Source organism: Nerophis ophidion, linkage group LG18, assembly GCF_033978795.1.
Source record: "Nerophis ophidion isolate RoL-2023_Sa linkage group LG18, RoL_Noph_v1.0, whole genome shotgun sequence".
NCBI lineage: Eukaryota > Metazoa > Chordata > Actinopteri > Syngnathiformes > Syngnathidae > Nerophis > Nerophis ophidion.
Window position 1 is genome coordinate 43,006,981 of NC_084628.1, and position 22,655 is coordinate 43,029,635.

At 44.1% G+C, this 22,655-nt stretch overlaps 1 protein-coding gene across 5 annotated transcripts in view; it reads right to left on the reverse strand.

The window, feature by feature from the left end:
• Positions 1-22,655, reverse strand: part of sipa1l3 (signal-induced proliferation-associated 1 like 3) — a 213,458-nt gene that overhangs the window by 56,668 nt on the left and 134,135 nt on the right. For all 5 annotated transcript variants that reach the window (XM_061878158.1, XM_061878159.1, XM_061878161.1 and 2 more), the window contains 4 exons: positions 16,603-16,733; positions 6,505-6,693; positions 662-836; positions 467-570 (listed from right to left, as the gene is read on the reverse strand). In XM_061878158.1, coding sequence (XP_061734142.1) covers positions 467-570; positions 662-836; positions 6,505-6,693; positions 16,603-16,733 — 599 coding nt within the window. The remainder of the gene's footprint in view (positions 1-466; positions 571-661; positions 837-6,504; positions 6,694-16,602; positions 16,734-22,655) is intronic.

Here is a 22,655-nt window from a genome sequence, read left to right on the forward strand (position 1 = left end):
TATGGACTGGACTCTCACTATTATGTTAGATCCACTATGGACTGGACTCTCACTATTATGTTAGATCCACTATGGACTGGACTCTCACACTATTATGTTAGATCCACTATGGACTGGACTCTCAAACTATTATGTTAGATCCACTATGGACTGGACTCTCACTATTACGTTACATCCACTATGGACTGGACTCTCACTATTACGTTAGATCCACTATGGACTGGACTCTCACATCTGCGGTCCTCTCCATGGTTTCTCATTGTTCCATTGGGTTGTGAGTTTTTCCTTGCCCATATTTGGGATCTGAACCAAGGATGTGGTTGTGGCTTGTGCAGCCCTTTGAGACACTAGTGATTTAGGACTATATAAGTAAACATTGATAGAGGTCATTACTGCAACACACTAGACTTCGCAGATTTTTGAGTCCCTAGACTTTTAGTGAAAAGCTTGGATGCCTTCTTCTTACCTGCTGGGGGTTGTTGGGCATGTATGGCAGCATGGTGGAGATGTGGAACATGACCTCATAGCCCTGGTAGGCGGTGTACAGGGAGTGGGTGCCAGTCGAGTCCGCTACGGTACCACAAAGCCATTCCAATTTCATAAGTTGAAGTGTAACACGCAAACATATATTTCTCTCCTTTTCATCTCGAGATGTTCTTACTTTTGGTGTCGAGCTGTGCGGCGTATTTGGTGAAACCCTTGAGGAGGACCTGCTCGCCTAGTAGCTCCAGAAAGGCTGAGAAGGCGGGCGAGGCGTCCTCGTTGTTATACATCTCCTCCTCGGTGCTTTGGCCCGCGCGGCACAGCAGCACACCCACCTTGTGCTTCTGACTTAGCTGGGAGGGCACATGGAGACCACGTCAAGACTCGAACAGGGAACTAATACAACTCATAAATAGAAGTGTTAGAATAATTGTATCTACCGTATTTCCTTGAATTGCCGCCGGGGCGCTAATTAATTTAAAACCTCTTCTCACTCCGGCACTTACCAAAGGCATGCGGTAAATTTAGGCCTGTGCTTATACATTTGAGTATGATGTAAGGATACCATCATGAAAAGCACATTTAATAAAATAAAACGTTATTATGGTCTTACCTTTACTTATAAATGAAGTCCATGCGCAGCTCCTTCTGATCAAAAGCATCGATAACTTGTTTATAGAAGTCTTCCTTATCTTTCTTCAGTTTTAAAAGTCTCTCTGTCTCGATGGAGATCTTCCTTTATTACCTCCTGCTTCCATTGAAAGTCCAGTTTAGAAAACTATTTTATTTTAAATATGTAATCCTCCATGTTAAAAAAATCAAAAATAAAGGATCGCTGCTCACTCTTGCTGCTTGTTGTCACTTCTTCTGCAGCCGAGTAGTCGCAAGAAGGATCACTGGCGCCCTCTACCACCAGGAGGCGGGAGTCATTTAATGACTCATATTTGACACACGCAGCTACGGTATATTAAAAAAACATAGCTGCTTACTGTTCTTTTTAGCATATTCAATAGCTTGGATCTTAAATCCTACTGAATAGCTCTTAATCTTCTTCCCTTTATGCGATTTCAAATGATTGCAATCAGCGTCCTCCATTTTGAAAATGATGACAGGTGAAGTGTCACTCGTGACGTGACGAGTTTGACCCGGTGAAAATTCTAGGCATAAACAGAACAAATACCAAGAATCCCATGCATCCCTAACTCTTCTTGGCTACATTATACACCCCCGCTAGCACCAAACCCCGCCCAACTCAACCGACGCTAAACGTTAGCATGCTAGCGTTTAGCTTAGCTTAGCTTATAGTCCGGAAAATACGGTACCCTGTGGAGAGGCTGTTAAGTTTATCACAGTGAATAAATAAAGGAGGGACTGCAAACATAAAGCCTTGCTCTTCATTTACTATGATAGAAAAGGTGAGATAAAATGGCTAAACATTAAGCTTTTATTGTATGTACACTTAAGCGCTGGCCAGCCTTTCACTTCAGCCCAGTATTGTACTTTGCACTTTGAGTTATAAAGCTTTCAGACAAACTAAGCAGATAATAAGTCTTGTTTTGTTTGCTACCTGTCGGCATTCAACCCAGAAAGTTTAAGCATTTAGAGCCTGATTTACTAAAAGTTTGCTAAAAGACGTTGAGTCCTGAAAGCACACCCAAAGGTGATCTACTAAAGTGTCTTGTTAACTCGGCAGAATAAGGCGTGCAATCCATTTTGTGTCTACAAATAAGCAAAATATATGCTGGATATCCAAATGCTCACAAAACTGGGAGGTCCAGATGCCAATATAATTATTCAGCAACCAAAATGATTTATTTATTAACCCTCACCACCTTTTTTGGGAGTCATTTTTTGTGTTATTTAGCAGGTGTCAGGAGGACGGCTGCAGGACAACAATCCTCCGTCCTACGTGTCAATATTTTGGGCAGTGAGAAAGAAAAATTCAGCAACATTATTTTATATATTTTTTTAGAACTCTTAGAGGACTAAAGGGGCTGATTAAAATAAAGTGAAATTATGTGTTTCGGTGTCCTTTGGTATTTTTTTAAAGGCCTACTGAAATGAGATGTTCTTATTTAAACTGGGATGGCAGGTCCATTCTATGTGTCATACTTCATCATTTCGCCATATTGCCATATTTTTGCTGAAAGGATTTAGTAGAGAACATCCACGATAAAGTTGGCAACTTTTGGTCGCTAATAAAAAAGCCTTGCCTGTACCGGAAGTAGCAGACGATGTGCGCGTGACGTCACGGGTTGTGGAGCTCCTCACATCTGAACATTGTTTACAATCATGGCCACCAGCAGCGAGAGCGATTCGGACCGAGAAAGCGACGATTTCCCCCATTAATTTGAGCGAGGATGAAAGATTTGTGGATGAGGAAAGTGAGAGTGAAGGACTACAAAAAAAAAAAGACTAGAGGGGAGTGGGATCGATTCAGATTTTATTAGACACATTTACTAGGATAATTCTGGAAAATTCCTTATCTGCTTATTGTGTTACTAGTGTTTTAGTGAGATTATATGGTCGTACCAGTACAACCTGAAGGTCGGCCCCGCACCTTTCTTCAGCACCAGTCGACGGGTGGTGGCGATGCCCATCTCTGCCCTTCGCAAGGGACCCTCTTCGAAACACGATCTTTCGAAATGATCGTTGCATAATAAACTGTACTTTGTGTGTGTGGTTCAATCCAACCGTGTCCCCTTGACCGCTCTGTTCCATAGTAAAGCTTGACTGTCATCTTTCGGGAATGTAAACAATGAAACACCGGCTGTGTTTGTGTTGCTAAAGGCGGTCGCAATAGATCGCTTCCCACCTACAGCTTTCTTCTTTGACGCCTCCATTATTCATTGAACAAATTGCAAAAAGATTCAGCAACACAGATGTCCAGAATACTGTGGAATTATGCGATGTAAACAGACGACTTATAGCTGGGAACAGTGCTGGAACAAGATGTTTTAGCACGACTTGGGTGAGCTATAATATGATGGACCTTCTGATAGCAGTTTTCTAAACTGGACTTTCAATCGAAGCAGGAGGTAATAAAACAAGAACTCCATCGAGACAGAGAGTTTTAAAACTGAAGAAAGATAAGGAAGAGGGCAGGACTTCATTTATAAGTAAAGGTAAGACCATAATAACGTTTTTTTTATTAAATGTGCTTTTCATGATGGTATTCTTACACCACACTCAATTTTTCACTGCATGCCTCTGGTAAGTGCCGGAGTGACAAGAGGTTTTAAAATAATTAGTGCATGCTTACTTTTACTGCATGCCTCTGGTAAGCGCAGGAGTGAGAAGAGGTTTTAAATTAATTAGCGCCCCGGCGGCAACTCAAGGAAATACTTAGTAAGCCTTGCTTGTTCAATATTCAATGCAAAACTTTTTGGGGTCCCGATTAAAAGGTTAATTTGTTCAACCTTGGCTCGCGGCTTTGTTCAGTTTTAAACTTTGGCCCATTCTGTATTTGAGTTTGACACCCCTGCTCTAAAGGCTTAGTGGCCACATGCGTGGACAGCATCTTTTAGCTCTTATTTCCAAAAGTGTGTACACTACTGAATTGGGGTCTCAAGGCCACTTATGTGGACACTTATACTGCCATCTGGTGGTGTCAGAAGACTATGACATACAATGGAATTTGGAAAAAAAAAGTGTAAAAATAAGAATTAGCATGTCACTAAACATGAAGTACACGTTTGTGTACTTATGGACTAAGTACATCATATCAAAAGATGACTGTTAGTTTTTATTATATTAGGGTCCAATATGCCCAAATAGCAAAGAGAAATAAAAATAGAATGTAAACCAGGGGTGTCCAAACTTTTTCCACTGAGGGTCGCACACTGAAAATTCAAAGCAAGCGGGGGCCATTTTGATATTTTTTATTTTAAAAACCAATACAATATATGTATAAAAAAACATATATTTTGGCCTCCACTCAAGCTTGATCTCGGGGACCCCAAAGGGTTTTGGTCAAAAAAATATTAAAAATGTGTCATTATCCAGTATTATTATTTTTATTATTCACGTTTTAAATCTCTAGATCAACATTGAGTCCATCTGTCAATATAATGATTTTAAAGATTTAATTTGTATGCTATTTTTGTCACAATTTTTTTTTTTTTAATAGAAAAATCACAAAATATTCAATATTTTCATTTAATAATTTTTTCAAGCGGAACATTTGAGATTATATGATAATTGGAGCATCAAAAAGGTCAATAACTCATAACACCATTGATTTTGATAAATTATTATTTTTTTGAGCAATGACACTTAAAAAGAAAATCACACTAAAATGATTGGGGATCCAAAAGGGTCCTACTTATTAAAGTGTTGGAAAATAAATTATACATTTTTTTTTTTACTGTTTTTTTTTTTAACACAATAATCTCGAGATCAACTTCAGATCTATCCGTCAATTATAAGTTTTATTGTTGTTTATGTTTTTTGTTTGTTCATTTTTGGCCCTTCGTTAAAAAAAAAAAACAGCTCAGTTTTTTATACAGCAAACACAAAATATGCAACATTTTCCCCCAAAAATATCGCAAAGTGGAAAATTTTACGTGATGTAATTGGAGCCTTGAATAGGTCAATAATTCATAATGACATTTATTTTGATTCATTATTATTTTTTAAAGAAAAAAACAGCCTGCATGGCAGCTTTGTGTTATTAGAGTCAACATTGCAACATTTTCTTGTTACATTTCACCCGTTTGCTCTTTTATATCACTTTTTCCGTTGTAAAATTTTTCAATCGTATTTTTAAAAAGTGCCGTGGGGCCGTTAAAAAATGTATTTGTGGGCCGCAAATGGCCCCCGGGCCGCACTTTGGACACCCCTGATGTAAACAAACAGCTTGGGCCTTAAGAGGAATTAATGCCCCTTATAATCCAGTGCGCCTTATATATGAACAAAGATCAAAAATAGCCATTCATCGGCAGTGCGCCTTATATATGAAAAAAGATCAGAAAATAGCCATTCATCGGCAGTGCGCCTTATAATCCAGTGCGCCTTATATATGAAAAATGATCAAAAATAACCATTCTTCGGCGGTGCGCCTTATAATCCAGTGCGCCTTATATATGAAAAAAGATCAAAAAATAGCCATTCATCGGTTGTGCGCCTTATAATCCAGTGCGCCTTATATATGAAAAAAGATCAAAATAGCCTTTAATGGCAGTGCGCCTTATGATCCAGTGCGCCTTATATATGAAAAAGGATCAAAGATAGCCATTCATCGGCAGTGCGCCTTATAATCCAGTGCGCCTTATATATGAAAAAAGATAAAAAATAGCCATTCATCGGCAGTGCGCCTTATAATCCAGTGCGCCTTATATATGAAAAAGGATAAAAAATAACCATTCTTCGGCAGTGCGCCTTATAATCCGGTGCGCTTTATATATGAAAAAAGATCAAAAATAGCCATTTATCGGCGGTGCGCCTTATAATCCAGTGCGCCTTATATATGAAAAAAGATCAAAAAATAGCCATTCATCGGCAGTGCGCCTTATAATCCAGTGCGCCTTATATATGAAAAAGGATCAAAAATAACCATTCTTCGGCAGTGCGCCTTATAATCCGGTGCGCTTTATATATGAAAAAAGATCAAAAATAGCCATTTATCGGCGGTGCGCCTTATAATCCAGTGCGCCTTATATATGAAAAAAGATCAAAATAGCCTTTAATCGGCAGTGCGCCTTATAATCCAGTGCACCTTATATATGAAAAAGGATCAAAGATAGCCATTCATCGGCAGTGCGCCTTATAATCCAGTGCGTCTTATATATGAAGAAAGATCAAAAATAGCCATTCATCGGCAGTGCGCCTTATAATCCAGTGCGCCATATGGTCGGGAATATACGGTACACAAAAAAAATCCTCATTTAAAAAAGGCGCAATGATAATAAATCGCAAGCAACACGCCCACTAATATCACACGCTATTTTATACATTGCACCTGCTTTTTACCGTGTGGTGTTTGGATCTCAGTAAATGTGGAGTATTTTCCCTTGCACTCACCCCTTGCTCGTCCAGTTTGAGGAGCTGCTCGGTGACCTTGGGCACGCCGAGGGCAAGTCGCAAGCAGGACACGGTGAGTTCAGGGACCACCTGCTCCAGGACCTCCTTTAGGGGCAGGCCACGCACCGTGCCGTGTCTCCCCGTCGACGACACCCCGTCCTCCAGGATGGAGCCTCGGAGAGTCACTAGCTGTGCAACACAGGAAGGAAACAACAATGTTGTCATGCTTTTCTTTTCACACAGACAGAAAAAATGCAGGAAAGGAGTTAAAAGTAGTGGAGTACACGGGGACATTAAAATGGTGGCCTGCAGACTCAGGAATGTTGCAGAAAATTGAGGAAAATGTGCACTGAAAAGACAAAGTGGAGGAAAAAAATGATGAAGTATATTTGAGAATGAAAGATAAGTTACTTTTTAAATATGTTCTCTCTTTTTATTTTACGAACCCCGTTTCCATATGAGTTGGGAAATTGTGTTAGATGTAAATATAAACAGAATACAATGATTTGCTAATCATTTTCAAGCCAGTTGAATATGCTACAAAGACAACATATTTGATGTTTTTTTGTGCAAATAATCATTAACTTTAGAATTTGATGCCAGCAACACGTCACAAAGAAGTTGGGAAAGGTGGCAATAAATACTGATAAAGTTGAGGAATGCTCATCAAACACTTATTTGGGACATCCCACAGGTGTCCAGGCTAATTGGGAACAGGTGGGTGCCATGATTGGCTATAAAAACAGCTTCCCAAAAAATGCTCAGTCTTTCACAAGAAAGGATGGGGCGAGGTACACCCCTTTGTCCACAACTGCGTGAGCAAATAGTCAAACAGTTTAAGAACAACCTTTCTCAAAGTGCAATTGTAAGAAATTTAGGGATTTCAACATCTACGCTCCATAATATCATCAAAAGGTTCAGAGAATCTGGAGAAATCACTCCACGTAAGCGGCATGGCCGGAAACCAACATTGAATGACCGTGACCTTCCATCCCTCAGACGGCACTGTATCAAAAACCGGCATCAATCTCTAAGGGATATCACCACATGGGCTCAGGAACACTTCAGAAAACCACCGTCACTAAATACAGTTGGTCGCTACATCTGTAAGTGCAAGTTAAAGCTCTATTATGCAAAGCGAAAGCCATTTATCAACAACATCCAGAGCACGAGAACACTAAGAAAACGAAGTTGTTGAAATGAGAAATTGCACCATTGACCCCTGTCCGTTGTATGTGAAGGGCAGCTGCAGCGTTGTGTTGGTGAAGCTAAACGGATGGATGACAAGTGGGTCCATCAGATGGATGACTAGTGGGTCTCTCAGATGGATGACAAGTGGGTCTATCAGATGGATGACTAGTGGGTCTATCAGATGGATGACAAGTGGGTCTATCAGATGGATGACTAGTGGGTCTATCAGATGGATGACTAGTGGGTCTATCAGATGGATGACTAGTGGGTCTATCAGATGGATGACAAGTGGGTCTATCAGATGGATGACTTTTGGGTCTATCAGATGGATGATTAGTGGGTCTATCAGATTGAATAGTGGGTCTATCAGATGGATGACTAGTGGGTCTATCAGATGGATGACTAGTGGGTCTATCAGATGGATGACTAGTGGGTCTATCAGATGGATGACTAGTGGGTCTATCAGATGGATGACAAGTGGGTCTATCAGATGGATGATTAGTGGGTCTATCAGATTGAATAGTGGGTCTATCAGATGGATGACTTTTGGGTCTATCAGATGGATGACTAGTGGGTCTATCAGGTGGATGACTAGTGGGTCTATCAGATGGATGACTAGTGGGTCTATCAGATGGATGACTAGTGGGTCTATCAGATGGATGACTAGTGGGTCTATCAGATGGATGACTAGTGGGTCTATCAGATGGATGACTAGTGGGTCTAACAGATGGTTTACTAGAGGGTCTATCAGATGGTTTACTAGAGGGTCTATCAGATGGATGACTAATGGGTCTATCAGATGGTTTACTAGAGGGTCTATCAGATGGATGACTAGTGGGTGTATCAGATGGATGACTAGTGGGTCTATCAGATGGTTTACTAGTGGGTCTAACAGATGGATGACTAGTGGGTCTATCAGATGGTTTACTAGTGCGTCTAACAGATGGATGACTAGTGGGTCTAACAGATGGATGACTAGTGGGTCTATCAGATGGATGACTAGCGGGTCTATCAGATGGATGACTAGTGGGTCTATCAGATGGTTTACTAGTGGGTCTATCAGATGGATGACTAGTGGGTCTATCAGATGGATGACTAGTGGGTCTATCAGATGGATGACTAGTGGGTCTATCAGATGGATGACTAGTGGGTCTATCAGATGGATGACTAGTGGGTCTATCAGATGGTTTACTAGAGGGTCTATCAGATGGATGACTAGTGGGTCTATCAGATGGATGACTAGTGGGTCTATCAGATGGATGACTAGTGGGTCTATCAGATGGACAACTAGTGGGTCTATCAGATGGTTTACTAGTGGGTCTATCAGATGGACAACTAGTGGGTCTATCAGATGGTTTACTAGTGGGTCTATCAGATGGTTTACTAGTGGGTCTAACAGATGGATGACTAGTGGGTCTATCAGATGGATGACTAGTGGGTCTATCAGATGGATGACTAGTGGGTCTATCAGATGGTTTACTAGTGGGTCTATCAGATGGATGACTAGTGGGTCTATCAGAAGGATGACTAGTGGGTCTATCAGATGGATGACTAGTGGGTCTATCAGATGGATGACTAGTGGGTCTATCAGATGGACGACTAGTGGGTCTATCAGATGGACGACTAGTGGGTCTATCAGATGGACGACTAGTGGGTCTATCAGATGGACGACTAGTGGGTCTATCAGATGGATGACTAGTGGGTCTAACAGATGGATGACTAGTGGGTCTATCAGATGGATGAGTAGTGGGTCTATCAGATGGTTGACTAGTGGGTCTATCAGATGGTTGACTAGTGGGTCCATCAGATGGATGACTAGTGGGTCTATCAGATGGATGATTAGTGGGTCTGTCAGATGGATGCCTAGTGGGTCTATCAGATGGTTTACTAGAGGGTCTATCAGATGGTTTACTAGAGGGTCTATCAGATGGATGACTAATGGGTCTATCAGATGGTTTACTAGAGGGTCTATCAGATGGATGACTAGTGGGTGTATCAGATGGATGACTAGTGGGTCTATCAGATGGTTTACTAGTGGGTCTAACAGATGGATGACTAGTGGGTCTATCAGATGGTTTACTAGTGCGTCTAACAGATGGATGACTAGTGGGTCTATCAGATGGATGACTAGCGGGTCTATCAGATGGATGACTAGTGGATCTATCAGATGGTTTACTAGTGGGTCTATCAGATGGATGACTAGTGGGTCTATCAGATGGATGACTAGTGGGTCTATCAGATGGATGACTAGTGGGTCTATCAGATGGATGACTAGTGGGTCTATCAGATGGATGAGTAGTGGGTCTATCAGATGGATGACTAGTGGGTCTATCAGATGGTTTACTAGAGGGTCTATCAGATGGATGACTAGTGGGTCTATCAGATGGATGACTAGTGGGTCTATCAGATGGACAACTAGTGGGTCTATCAGATGGTTTACTAGTGGGTCTATCAAATGGACAACTAGTGGGTCTATCAGATGGTTTACTAGTGGGTCTATCAGATGGTTTACTAGTGGGTCTAACAGATGGATGACTAGTGGGTCTATCAGATGGATGACTAGTGGGTCTATCAGATGGATGACTAGTGGGTCTATCAGATGGTTTACTAGTGGGTCTATCAGATGGAGGACTAGTGGGTCTATCAGATGGATGACTAGTGGGTCTATCAGATGGATGACTAGTGGGTCTAACAGATGGATGACTAGTGGGTCTAACAGATGGTTTACTAGTGGGTCTATCAGATGGAGGACTAGTGGGTCTATCAGATGGATGACTAGTGGGTCTATCAGATGGAGGACTAGTGGGTCTATCAGATGGATGACTAGTGGGTCTATCAGATGGAGGACTAGTGGGTCTATCAGATGGAGGACTAGTGGGTCTATCAGATGGAGGACTAGTGGGTCTAACAGATGGATGACTAGTGGGTCTATCAGATGGTTTACTAGTGGGTCTATCAGATGGTTTACTAGTGGGTCTAACAGATGGATGACTAGTGGGTCTATCAGATGGATGACTAGTGGTTCTATCAGATGGTTTACTAGTGGGTCTATCAGATGGATGACTAGTGGGTCTATCAGATGGAGGACTAGTGGGTCTATCAGATGGATGACTAGTGGGTCTATCAGATGGTTTACTAGTGGGTCCATCAGATGGACAACTAGTGGGTCTATCAGATGGTATACTAGTGGGTCTATCAGATGGATGACTAGTGGGTCTATCAGATGGATGACTAGTGGGTCTATCAGATGGACAACTAGTGGGTCTATCAGATGGTTTACGAGTGGGTCTATCAGATGGACAACTAGTGGGTCTATCAGATGGTTTACTAGTGGGTCTATCAGATGGTTTACTAGTGGGTCTAACAGATGGATGACTAGTGGGTCTATCAGATGGATGACTAGTGGGTCTATCAGATGGATGACTAGTGGGTCTATCAGATGGTTTACTAGTGGGTCTATCAGATGGATGACTAGTGGGTCTATCAGAAGGATGACTAGTGGGTCTATCAGATGGATGACTAGTGGGTCTATCAGATGGATGACTAGTGGGTCTAACAGATGGATGACTAGTGGGTCTAACAGATGGTTTACTAGTGGGTCTATCAGATGGAGGACTAGTGGGTCTATCAGATGGATGACTAGTGGGTCTATCAGATGGAGGACTAGTGGGTCTATCAGATGGATGACTAGTGGGTCTATCAGATGGAGGACTAGTGGGTCTATCAGATGGAGGACTAGTGGGTCTATCAGATGGAGGACTAGTGGGTCTAACAGATGGATGACTAGTGGGTCTATCAGATGGTTTACTAGTGGGTCTATCAGATGGAGGACTAGTGGGTCTATCAGATGGATGACTAGTGGGTCTATCAGATGGATGACTAGTGGGTCTATCAGATGGTTTACTAGTGGGTCTATCAGATGGATGACTAGTGGGTCTATCAGAAGGATGACTAGTGGGTCTATCAGATGGATGACTAGTGGGTCTATCAGATGGATGACTAGTGGGTCTAACAGATGGATGACTAGTGGGTCTAACAGATGGTTTACTAGTGGGTCTATCAGATGGAGGACTAGTGGGTCTATCAGATGGATGACTAGTGGGTCTATCAGATGGATGACTAGTGGGTCTATCAGATGGAGGACTAGTGGGTCTATCAGATGGAGGACTAGTGGGTCTATCAGATGGAGGACTAGTGGGTCTAACAGATGGATGACTAGTGGGTCTATCAGATGGTTTACTAGTGGGTCTATCAGATGGTTTACTAGTGGGTCTAACAGATGGATGACTAGTGGGTCTATCAGATGGATGACTAGTGGGTCTATCAGATGGTTTACTAGTGGGTCTATCAGATGGATGACTAGTGGGTCTATCAGATGGAGGACTAGTGGGTCTATCAGATGGATGACTAGTGGGTCTATCAGATGGTTTACTAGTGGGTCTATCAGATGGACAACTAGTGGGTCTATCAGATGGTTTACTAGTGGGTCTATCAGATGGATGACTAGTGGGTCTATCAGATGGATGACTAGTGGGTCTATCAGATGGTTTACTAGTGGGTCTAACAGATGGATGACTAGTGGGTCTAACAGATGGATGACTAGTGGGTCTAACAGATGGATGACTAGTGGGTCTAACAGATGGATGACTAGTGGGTCTATCAGATGGTTTACTAGTGGGTCTAACAGATGGATGACTAGTGGGTCTATCAGATGGATGACTAGTGGGTCTATCAGATGGATGACTAGTGGGTCTATCAGATGGTTTACTAGTGGGTCTATCAGATGGATGACTAGTGGGTCTATCAGATGGATGACTAGTGGGTCTATCAGATGGTTTACTAGTGGGTCTAACAGATGGATGACTAGTGGGTCTATCAGATGGACAACTAGTGGGTCTATCAGATGGTTTACTAGTGGGTCTAACAGATGGATGACTAGTGGGTCTATCAGATGGTTTACTAGTGGGTCTAACAGATGGATGACTAGTGGGTCTATCAGATGGTTTACTAGCGGGTCTATCAGATGGACGACTAGTGGGTCTATCAGATGACATACAGCCTGACAACTGCTGGATGGAAGCTGCATTCTTCCTTCAAGTCGCACACACACACACACACACACACATATGCAGCATTACTCTGCGGGGATGTTTTTTAATACAGTATGTCCAGCTGTATTGGCAATTAATATTCCACTCGGCGACGGGCTTTGAGGGAAATCGAGCTGCTCCTGCAGCAGCGTGAGAGACTATAAAAAGGTGGGGAGCAAAAGAGGAGGTTCGCCCACCTTGCTGCGTCAGCGCTGCTGCACTGTGAATAAGATGACTAAAAGTGGATGCATATTCCAGACCAGCTGTGCTTCCAGTCAGAGAGAATAAAGTCTGTCTTTTTCTTCCCCCCTCCGGTGTGTGTGGGAACAAGAGCCCTGTCACAGGAGCTGTGTACTTAGACGGGGAAGCGGCACCATTGTTGCGGCGGCGCTAAGGTGATGAGGCCCGGCACCACGTAATCCGGCTAAAAACAACGCAGCAGCGGCTGCAAAGTCAACACCCGCTGCTTGTTGGAGTGACTGTGAAAGAGAACGGACAGGTGGTTTATAGATGCAATATGACCAAAGAAAACCACTATGCCAACAGAAGTGACCATTAGGTAGTCCCATCAACATAATAACCCTGCACTCTTTGCATTTGCTGCTGCCATCCTTTGATAGGACCACGGACAGACAACCTTTGCATAACAATTTAACGTAACGCTGCATTATCACTCAGCAGAGACAGTTCCCCATTTCATAACAGTATCGCACAACAGTGGCTTCCACGCCGCATTGACCTTGACACAGTGACGGAGACACAGAAACAAATAAAAATTAAAGCTGCAAGCAGCGTTGGTCAGGTCCGCCTTTGGCTGCTGCCCCCGAGACCCACGGCCGGATAAGCATTAGAAGACGCCTTGGAGCCACTATTTTGAGACTCTAATGCATTGTGAAAGTAATGCAGTTGTTGTATTGAAGTGAAAATATCAAACTTCCTGTTGATTTTTGCTAAAGTATGTTAATTATTAAAATGTAGGTCTAAGTGAGACCTACATAGTGTTTTTTGTTTCATGTCTCTCTGACATTCCTACCGGAAGTTACAAGCAGTTTGTCTGTGTTTTCTTCCTAGGAGCAGTTTAAATGGGTTGTACTTGTATAGCGCTTTTCTACCTTCAAGGTATTCAAAGCGCTTTGACACTACTTCCACATTTACCCATTCACACACACATTCACACACTGATGGAGGGAGCTGCCATGCAAGGCGCTAACCAGCACCCATCAGGAGCAAGGGTGAAGTGTCTTGCTCAGGACTCAGCGGACGTGACGAGGTTGGTACTAGGTAGGGATTGAACCAGGGACCCTCTGGTTGCGCACGGCCACTCTACCACTGCGCCACGCCGTCCCCTGTTTGTCCGTGTTGTATTCCTAGGGGTGCGGTAGAGCGCAATTTTGAGTTTTGAGGTTAGGTTTTTTTCATCAGATCGCAATTTTTGCCAGACCTGATGTGTGTGTCAAGTTTGGTGAGTTTAGAAGCATTTTAAGGGGGTCAAATAACAGCTCAAAGAGGCAAAAATGACATTTTTTAGGAGACTTTGCACAGGGGTTCTTTGAAGGCGCGTAAAATCAAAACCTGAGAACTTATCAAAACTCTGTTCTATACTTTTAATCAGAAGGGTTCAATCTCTCTCCTGTGCGAGTTTGAAGCCAAAACAACAAACGCACTCAGAGGAGATAATGTTTGAAGAAAGGTGACCGGTTTTTACAAAACTTTTGTTTTGAAGGGGGGATTGCAAACTTCCTGTTGATTTTTGTTGGGGGTTGTCAATCTATGAAATGTAGGTCTAAGCGAGACCTACATAGAGGTTTTTGTTATATGTCTCTCCGACATTCTTACCGGAAGTTACAAGCAGTTTTGTCTGTGTTTTCTTCCTAAGAGCAGTTTTTTCAGTGTTTTATTCAAAAATAGCGCTAGAGCGCAATTTTGAGTTTTGGGGTTTGTTTTTTTCATTAGATCGCAATATTCGCCAGTCCTTATGTGTGCGCCAAGTTTGGTGACTTTTGAAGCATTTTAAAGGGGTCAAATTGACTAGTGACCAAAGAGGCAAAAATTGAATTTTTTGCGAAAATTTTATTTTTGAAGGGGTTTTTGCCAACTTCCTGTAGATTTTTGCTGAAAGAAGTGAGTGTATGAACATTGGGTCTAAGTCAGACCTACATAGGAGTTTTTGTTTTATGTCGCTATGACATTCCTAACAGAAGTTACATGCAGTTTTGTCTGTAATTTTTTCCTAGGGGGCGCTAGAGCGCAATTTTCATTTTGGGGGATTGGTTGCTTAATATGTTGGGAAGGTTTGCTATACCGACGTGTGTGTCAAATTTGGTGAGTTTTGAAGCATGTTAAGGGGGTCAAATTACAGCGCGTAGGTGCGGAATAATAATAAAACACAGCAGTTTTAATAGGGTCCTTGGCCCATGGCAAAGGACTTTAGAGTCCTTTGCCATGGGCCAAGGACCCTAACAATGGAGGAAGAATGAAGAGTCGCATGTATTTCATTGGTGGTGCGCCGTGCGTTTCCAAGTCCCGATCTGATGCTTTGAGATTATAGAACTAAAAATGTTTCATAGTGAGTAACTAAAGTAAACACAATACCATCCATCCATCCATCTTCTTCCGTTTATCCGAGGTTGGGTCGCGGACGTGCCCTTAACACCTCCCTCGGGAGGCGTTCGGGTGGCATCCTGACCAGATAGCTACAAATGTGGCATAATGATGCAATATGTACATACAGCTAGCCTAAATAGCATGTTAGCATCGTGTAGTCATGCAGTGACCAGATATGCCTGATTAGAACTCCAACAAGTCGATAACATCAACAAAGCGCACCTTTGTGCATTCACGCACAGTATAAAAGGTTTGGTGGACAAAATGAGACAACGGAGTGGAAGACTTTACATGTAAACAAACTTTTGCGTCACAGTCCACATTATGGGGAGTTTAAGAACCGCCGAAAATAGTAGGACAAAAGGATGTTTACCAAATAGTCTCATCAGTGAAGCATACACACAAACATATTCCACAGTGGGCTTTCTAACAATTGGGAAGGTTTGTGTCAAGTTTGTCCTCAAACAAAAAAACATACTAAAACAAAAAAAATACTTTCCCCCATCTTTTTCCATTTTTCATCCTTTTTACTAGGGCGACACTAAAGAGAGAGAGAAAGAGAGCCACGGGTTGCTGACCCTCTGTTAGAAATAATTATGTATAAGTTATTACACAACTCCTATGCTTAAAGGCCGTTGCTATAGTTATTATCAATTGTGCTAAAGTTGTACTTTTCTATCTGTGCAAGGGGACATCGTCTCTTGACGCAGACAGAGCAGAGACAGGGCGATATCACGAGTGTCAGCACATTTGCATTTCATGAATAGTCATATATTGTGTCTAACTGGGGCTGCTGAGATTACCCCCTCAGCCTCAGTGATGTAACCAGGACCTCCCAAATAAATAGAGGAGCACATGGGCTGGACTTTAGAGCGTAGTTTGGATCGGTTACTAGAGTACAGCCCAAAACGTCTCTCCTCACTGAGCCAAATTGAACTCTGTCTCCGCATGATTCCTTGCTTCTTGTCTGTTTAATAGATGTCATCGGTGTTTGAACCTGACACCTTTGTGCTATAGCAGCAAAGTAAGCTAAATTTTAGCATTGGTGAATCTTTCAATGTTACAGTGTGGATAGGACTAGACAGTGTGGATAGGACTATACAGTAAATGGCATTAGCTTGGAAGTATTGTATTAGAAACACAACAGTGAAGTGGAAAAGTGCAGAATACAACCCTTAATGACAAAAGCATAAAGCTGAGGGCGTGCACGTACCTCGCTGGTTCTCACGATCAGACGGTACTGATACTGGTCTTTCAGGTCTTTGGTGTCCTCCAATTTCTCCCGACGGACACTCACAGCCACAGGACCGAGCTTTTCATCCGTCCCAAAGTAGTTTGAATGTTCTGGTGGGGGGAATGAAAGTGCTTTTAGACAGCAGAAACAAAAACGACTATCGGGCCGAACAATACTAATTTTGAATCAAATTGTGCAACTTCATCAAGATACGTTCAAGTTAATGAAAGTATGTTGGTGAATCATTCACACGCTGATGATGTAGAACCAAAACAAACTTGGCCTCAATATCTTACTTGTTTTGGTAAATGAGTTATACTTGTATAGCGCTTTGACTCTATTTCAACATTCCCCCATGCAAGACTCTAACCAGGAGCAAGGGTGAGGTGTCTTGCTCAAGGACACAACTGACATGACTAGGATGGTGGAAGGTGGGGATCGAACCAGGAACCCTCAAGTTGCTGGCACGGCTGCTCTACCAACCGAGCCTTAGTTATTAAATCAGTCTTTCCGTTCTGTCTACCTTGGAATAACTTGACTTAGCGGAACTACAATACTGTTCATTCCATGACTGTCAATAATGTAAAACCAAGAGTATAAAGAAGTCCTACTGTTCCATAACCTTTCTTCATAATACTGCCAAAGAACTGTAGACACCTTCATATTTGTTGCTTCCTACACTGATATTTTCAAACGTGAAATACCTCTTGCAAGTAAGACCCTGTTTTTAGGACATGCACAAACCCCGTTTCCATATGAGTTGGGAAATTGTGTTAGATGTAAATATAAACAGAATACAATGATTTGCAAATCATTTTCAACCCATATTCAGTTGAATATGCTACAAAGACAACATATTTGATGTTCAAACTCATAAACTTTATATATTTTTTTGCAAATAATAATTAACTTAGAATTTCATGGCTGCAACACGTGCCAAAGTAGTTGGGAAAGGGCATGTTCACCACTGTGTTACATCACCTTTTTTTTAACAACACTCAATAAACGTTTGGGAACTGAGGAAACTAATTGTTGAAGCTTTGAAAGTGGAATTCTTTCCCATTCTTGTTTTATGTAGAGCTTCAGTCCTTCAACAGTCCGGGGTCTCCGCTGTCCTATTTTACGCTTCATAATGCGCCACACATTTTCCATGGGAGACAGGTCTGGACTGCAGGCGGGCCAGGAAAGTACCCGCACTCTTTTTTTACGAAGCCACGCTGTTGTAACACGTGGCTTGGCATTGTCTTGCTGAAATAAGCAGGGGTGTCCATGATAACGTTACTTGGATGACAACATATATTGTTCCAAAACCTGTATGTACCTTTCAGCATTAATGGTGCCTTCAGAAATGTGTAAGTTACCCATGCCTTGGGTACTAATGCACCCCCATACCATCACACATGCTGGCTTCTGAACTTTGCGCCTGGAACCTCTTTGTTCCGGAGGACACCACGTCCACAGTTTCCAAATATAATTTGAAATGTGGACTCGTCAGACCACAGAACACATTTCCACTTTGCATCATTTCATCTTAGATGATCTCGGGCCCAGGGAAGCCAGCTGCGTTCTTTGATGTTGTTAAAAAAAGGGTTTTGCTTTGCATAGTAGAGTTTTAACTTGCACTTACAGATGTAGCGACCAACTGTAGTTACTGACAGTGGTTTTCTGAAGTGTTCCTGAGCCCATGTGGTGATATCCTTTACACACTGATGTCTGTTTTTGATGCAGTACCGCCTGAGGGATCAACGGTCCGTAATATCACCACTTACGTGCAGTGATTTCTCCAGATTCTCTGAACCTTTTGATAATTTTACGGACCGTGGATGGTAAAATCCCTAAATTTCTTGCAATAGCTCGTTGAGAAATGTTTTAAAACTGTTCGACAATTTGCTTACAAATTGGTGACCCTCGCCCCATCCTTGTTTGTGAATTACTTAGCATTTCATGGAAGCTGTTTTTATAGCCAATCATGGCACCCACCTGTTCCCAATTAGCCTGCACACCTGTGGGATGTTCCAAATAAGTGTTTGATGAGCATTCCTCAACTTTATCAGTATTTATTGCCACCTTTCCCAAATTCTTCGTCACGTGTTACTGGCATCAAATTCTTAAAATAATGATTATTTGCACACAAAAAAAACAGTTTGAACATCAAATATGTTGTCTTTGTAGCATATTCAACTGAATATGGCTTGAAAAGGATTTGCAAATCATTGTATTCTGTTTATATTTACATCTAACACAATTTCCCAACTGATAAGGAAACAGGGTTTGTACCTCAGGACGGGTGGAAGAAAGATAAAATAAACACTTAATGAATATCCTACTGGCGGCCTGTAAAAAGAGCATTACTAGGAAATAGCCCAACTTTAAAGCAATGGATGGAACTCACAATGGACGTACATCACATGGAGAAGATAATTGAATTTATTAATTATAAATCGGAGAAATGTACTTCATACTGGGAAAACTGGGTCAATTATGTCACGCCCCATAAGCCTGACTTGAATTTTTTTCGAATTAGTGATTGTACGGGCAGCACGGTGGTTCAGGGGGTTAGTGCATGTGCCTCACAATACAAAGGTCCTGGGTTCAATCCCGGGCTCGGGATCTCTCTGTGTGGAGTTTGCATGTTCTCCCCGGTACTCCGGCTTCCTCCCACCTCTAAAGACATGCACCTGGGGATAGGCCCCTCCCACCTCTAAAGGCATGCACCTGGGGTTGGCCCCTCCCACCTCTAAAGACATGCACCTGGGGATAGGCCCCTCCCACCTCTAAAGGCATGCACCTGGGGATAGGCCCCTCCCACCTCTAAAGACATGCACCTGGGGATAGGCCCCTCCCACCTCTAAAGGCATGCACCTTGGGATAGGCCCCTTCCACCTCTAAAGACATGCACCTGGGGATAGGCCCCTCCCACCTCTAAAGGCATGCACCTGGGGATAGGCCCCTCCCACCTCTAAAGACATGCACCTGGGGATATGCCCCTCCCACCTCTAAAGGCATGCACCTGGGGATAGGCCCCTCCCACCTCCAAAGACATGCACCTGGGGATAGGCCCCTCCCCCCTCCAAAGACATGCACCTGGGGATAGGCCCCTCCCACCTCCAAAGACATGCACCTGGGGATAGGCCCCTCCCACCTCCAAAGACATACACCTGGGGATAGGCCCCTCCCACCTCCAAACACATGCACCTGGGGATAGGCCCCTCCCACCTCCAAAGACATGCATCTGGGGATAGGCGCATCCCACCTCCAAAGACATGCATCTGGGGATAGGCCCCTCCCACCTCCAAAGACATGCACCTGGGGATAGGCCCCTCCCACCTCCAAAGACATGCACCTGGGGATAGGCCCCTCCCACCTGCAAAGACATGCACCTGGGGATAGGCCCCTCCCACCTCCAAAGACATACACCTGGGGATAGGCCCCTCCCACCTCCAAACACATGCACCTGGGGATAGGCCCCTCCCACCTCCAAAGACATACACCTGGGGATAGGCCCCTCCCACCTCCAAACACATGCACTTGGGGATAGGCTCCTCCCACCTGCAAAGACATGCACCTGGGGATAGGCCCCTCCCACCTCCAAAGACATGCATCTGGGGATAGGCGCCTCCCACCTCCAAAGACATGCACCTGGGGATAGGCCCCTCCCACCTCCAAAAACATGCACCTGGGGATAGGCCCCTCCCACCTGCAAAGACATGCACCTGGGGATAGGCCCCTCCCACCTCCAAAGACATGCACCTGGGGATAGGCCCCTCCCACCTCCAAAGACATACACCTGGGGATAGGCTCCTCCCACCTCCAAACACATGCACCTGGGGATAGGCCCCTCCCACCTGCAAAGACATGCACCTGGGGATAGGCCCCTCCCACCTCCAAAGACATGCACCTGGGGATAGGCCCCTCCCACCTCCAAAGACATACACCTGGGGATAGGCTCCTCCCACCTCCAAACACATGCACCTGGGGATAGCCCCCTCCCACCTCCAAAGAGTTGATTGCCAACACTAAATGGTCCCTAGTGTGTGAATGTAAGTGTGAATGTTGTCTGTCTATCTGTGTTGGCCCTGTGATGAGGTGGCGACTTGTCCACGGTGTACCCCTGCACCAGCACCCCCACAATCCCGAACAGGACAATCGGTAGAAAATGGATCCATCTTCTTCCGCTTATCCGAGGTCGGGTCGCGGGGGCAACAGCCTAAGCAGTGAAGCCCAGACTTCCCTCTCCCCAGCCACTTCGTCCAGCTCTTCCCGGGGGATCCCGAGGCGTTCCCAGGCCAGCCGGGAGACATAGTCTTCCCAACGTGTCCTGGGTCTTCCCTGTGGCCTCCTACCGGTTGGATGTGGCCTAAACACCTCCCTAGGGAGGCGTTCGGGTGGCATCCTGACCAGATGCCCGAACCACCTCATCTGGCTCCTCTCCATGTGGAGGAGCAGCGGCTTTACTTTGAGTTCCTCCCGGATGGCAGAGCTTCTCACCCTATCTCTAAGGGAGAGACCCAAACTCATTTGGGCCGCTTGTACCCGTGATCTTATCCTTTCGGTCATGACCCAAAGCTCATGACCATAGGTGAGGATGGGAACGTAGATCGACCGGTAAATTGAGAGCTTTGCCTTCCGGCTCAGCTCCTTCTTCACCACAACAGATCGGTACAACGTCCGCATTACTGAAGACGCCGCACCGATCCGCCTGTCGATCTCACGATCCACTCTTCCCTCACTGGTGAACAAGACTCCTAGGTACTTGAACTCCTCTACTTGGGACAGGGTCTCCTCTCCAACCCGGAGATGGCATTCCACCCTTTTAAAAATAAAATGGGAAAAAAAAGAGTCCTCTTTTTAATGGGCGTTCAGGACATGCCTTCAGCAGGACGCCAAAGGAGGGACATATTTTTGGAGCGATAACCTTTACTTGTTTGGCCGTGAGGGTTGTCTCATTTACCACACAAACAGCGTGTGTGACTAATTAAGACGCAGCCAGATGATGTTTGCCGAGGGGACATTTCATGCACACACACGAGGTCCAATGGGGTGTCGAGGAATGCAATTCATCTCTGAAATCGCTCTTCTTGAACACAGTCTAACTAGATGTAATGTTGTAATTGCTATGCTGGGAAGTCGAGTGGCGTATTATCGGCTTTAAGTTTGCCGACAACGCTGTGGCGGAAAGATGTGTGAATAAAAATAAAAATCCTGGGATGGATGCCAGTTTGGATCACTTTGGGGCCCAGCTGGATATGGACTGTCAAAGGATGGACTGGTGGGATTGTCAGTGGCAGAACTGAACCATATGCAGCATCTCACTCATTTTAGGAACTATTTTACCATAAATACACACACCATAATACTACACCTACAACAATTTCAGGAACTACATTACCTATAATACACACATCATAATAAAACTCCTAAGACAATCCTTCAAGCGGTGCGGCTTCATAGCTTACCAAAGTCGTACTAAAAACATTATGATAGATTTTTAAGGCCATCCATCCATTTCCTACCGCGGGGGGTGCTGGGGCCTATCTCAGCTGCATTCGGGCGGAAGGCGGCCTACACCCTGGACAAGTGGCCACCACAACGCAGGGCCAACACAGATAGACGGACAACATTCACACTCACATTCACACACTAGGGACCATTTAGTGTTGCCAATCAACTTATCCCCAGGTGGGAGGGGCCTATTCTCAGGTGCATGTCTTTGGAGGTGGGAGGAGCCTATCCCCAGGTGCATGTCTTTGGAGGTGGGAGGAGCCTATCGTCAGGTGCATGTCTTTGGAGGTGGGAGTGGCCTATCCCCAGGTGCATGTCTTTGGAGGTGGGAGGGGCCTATCCCCAGGTGCATGTCTTTGCAGGTGGGAGGAGCCTATCCCCAGGTGCATGTCTTTGAAGGTGGGAGGGGCCTATCCCCAGGTGCATGTCTTTGGAGGTGGGAGGGGCCTATCCCCAGGTGCATGTCTTTGGAGGTGGGAGGGGCCTATCCCCAGGTGCATGTCTTTGGAGGTGGGAGGAGCCTATCCCCA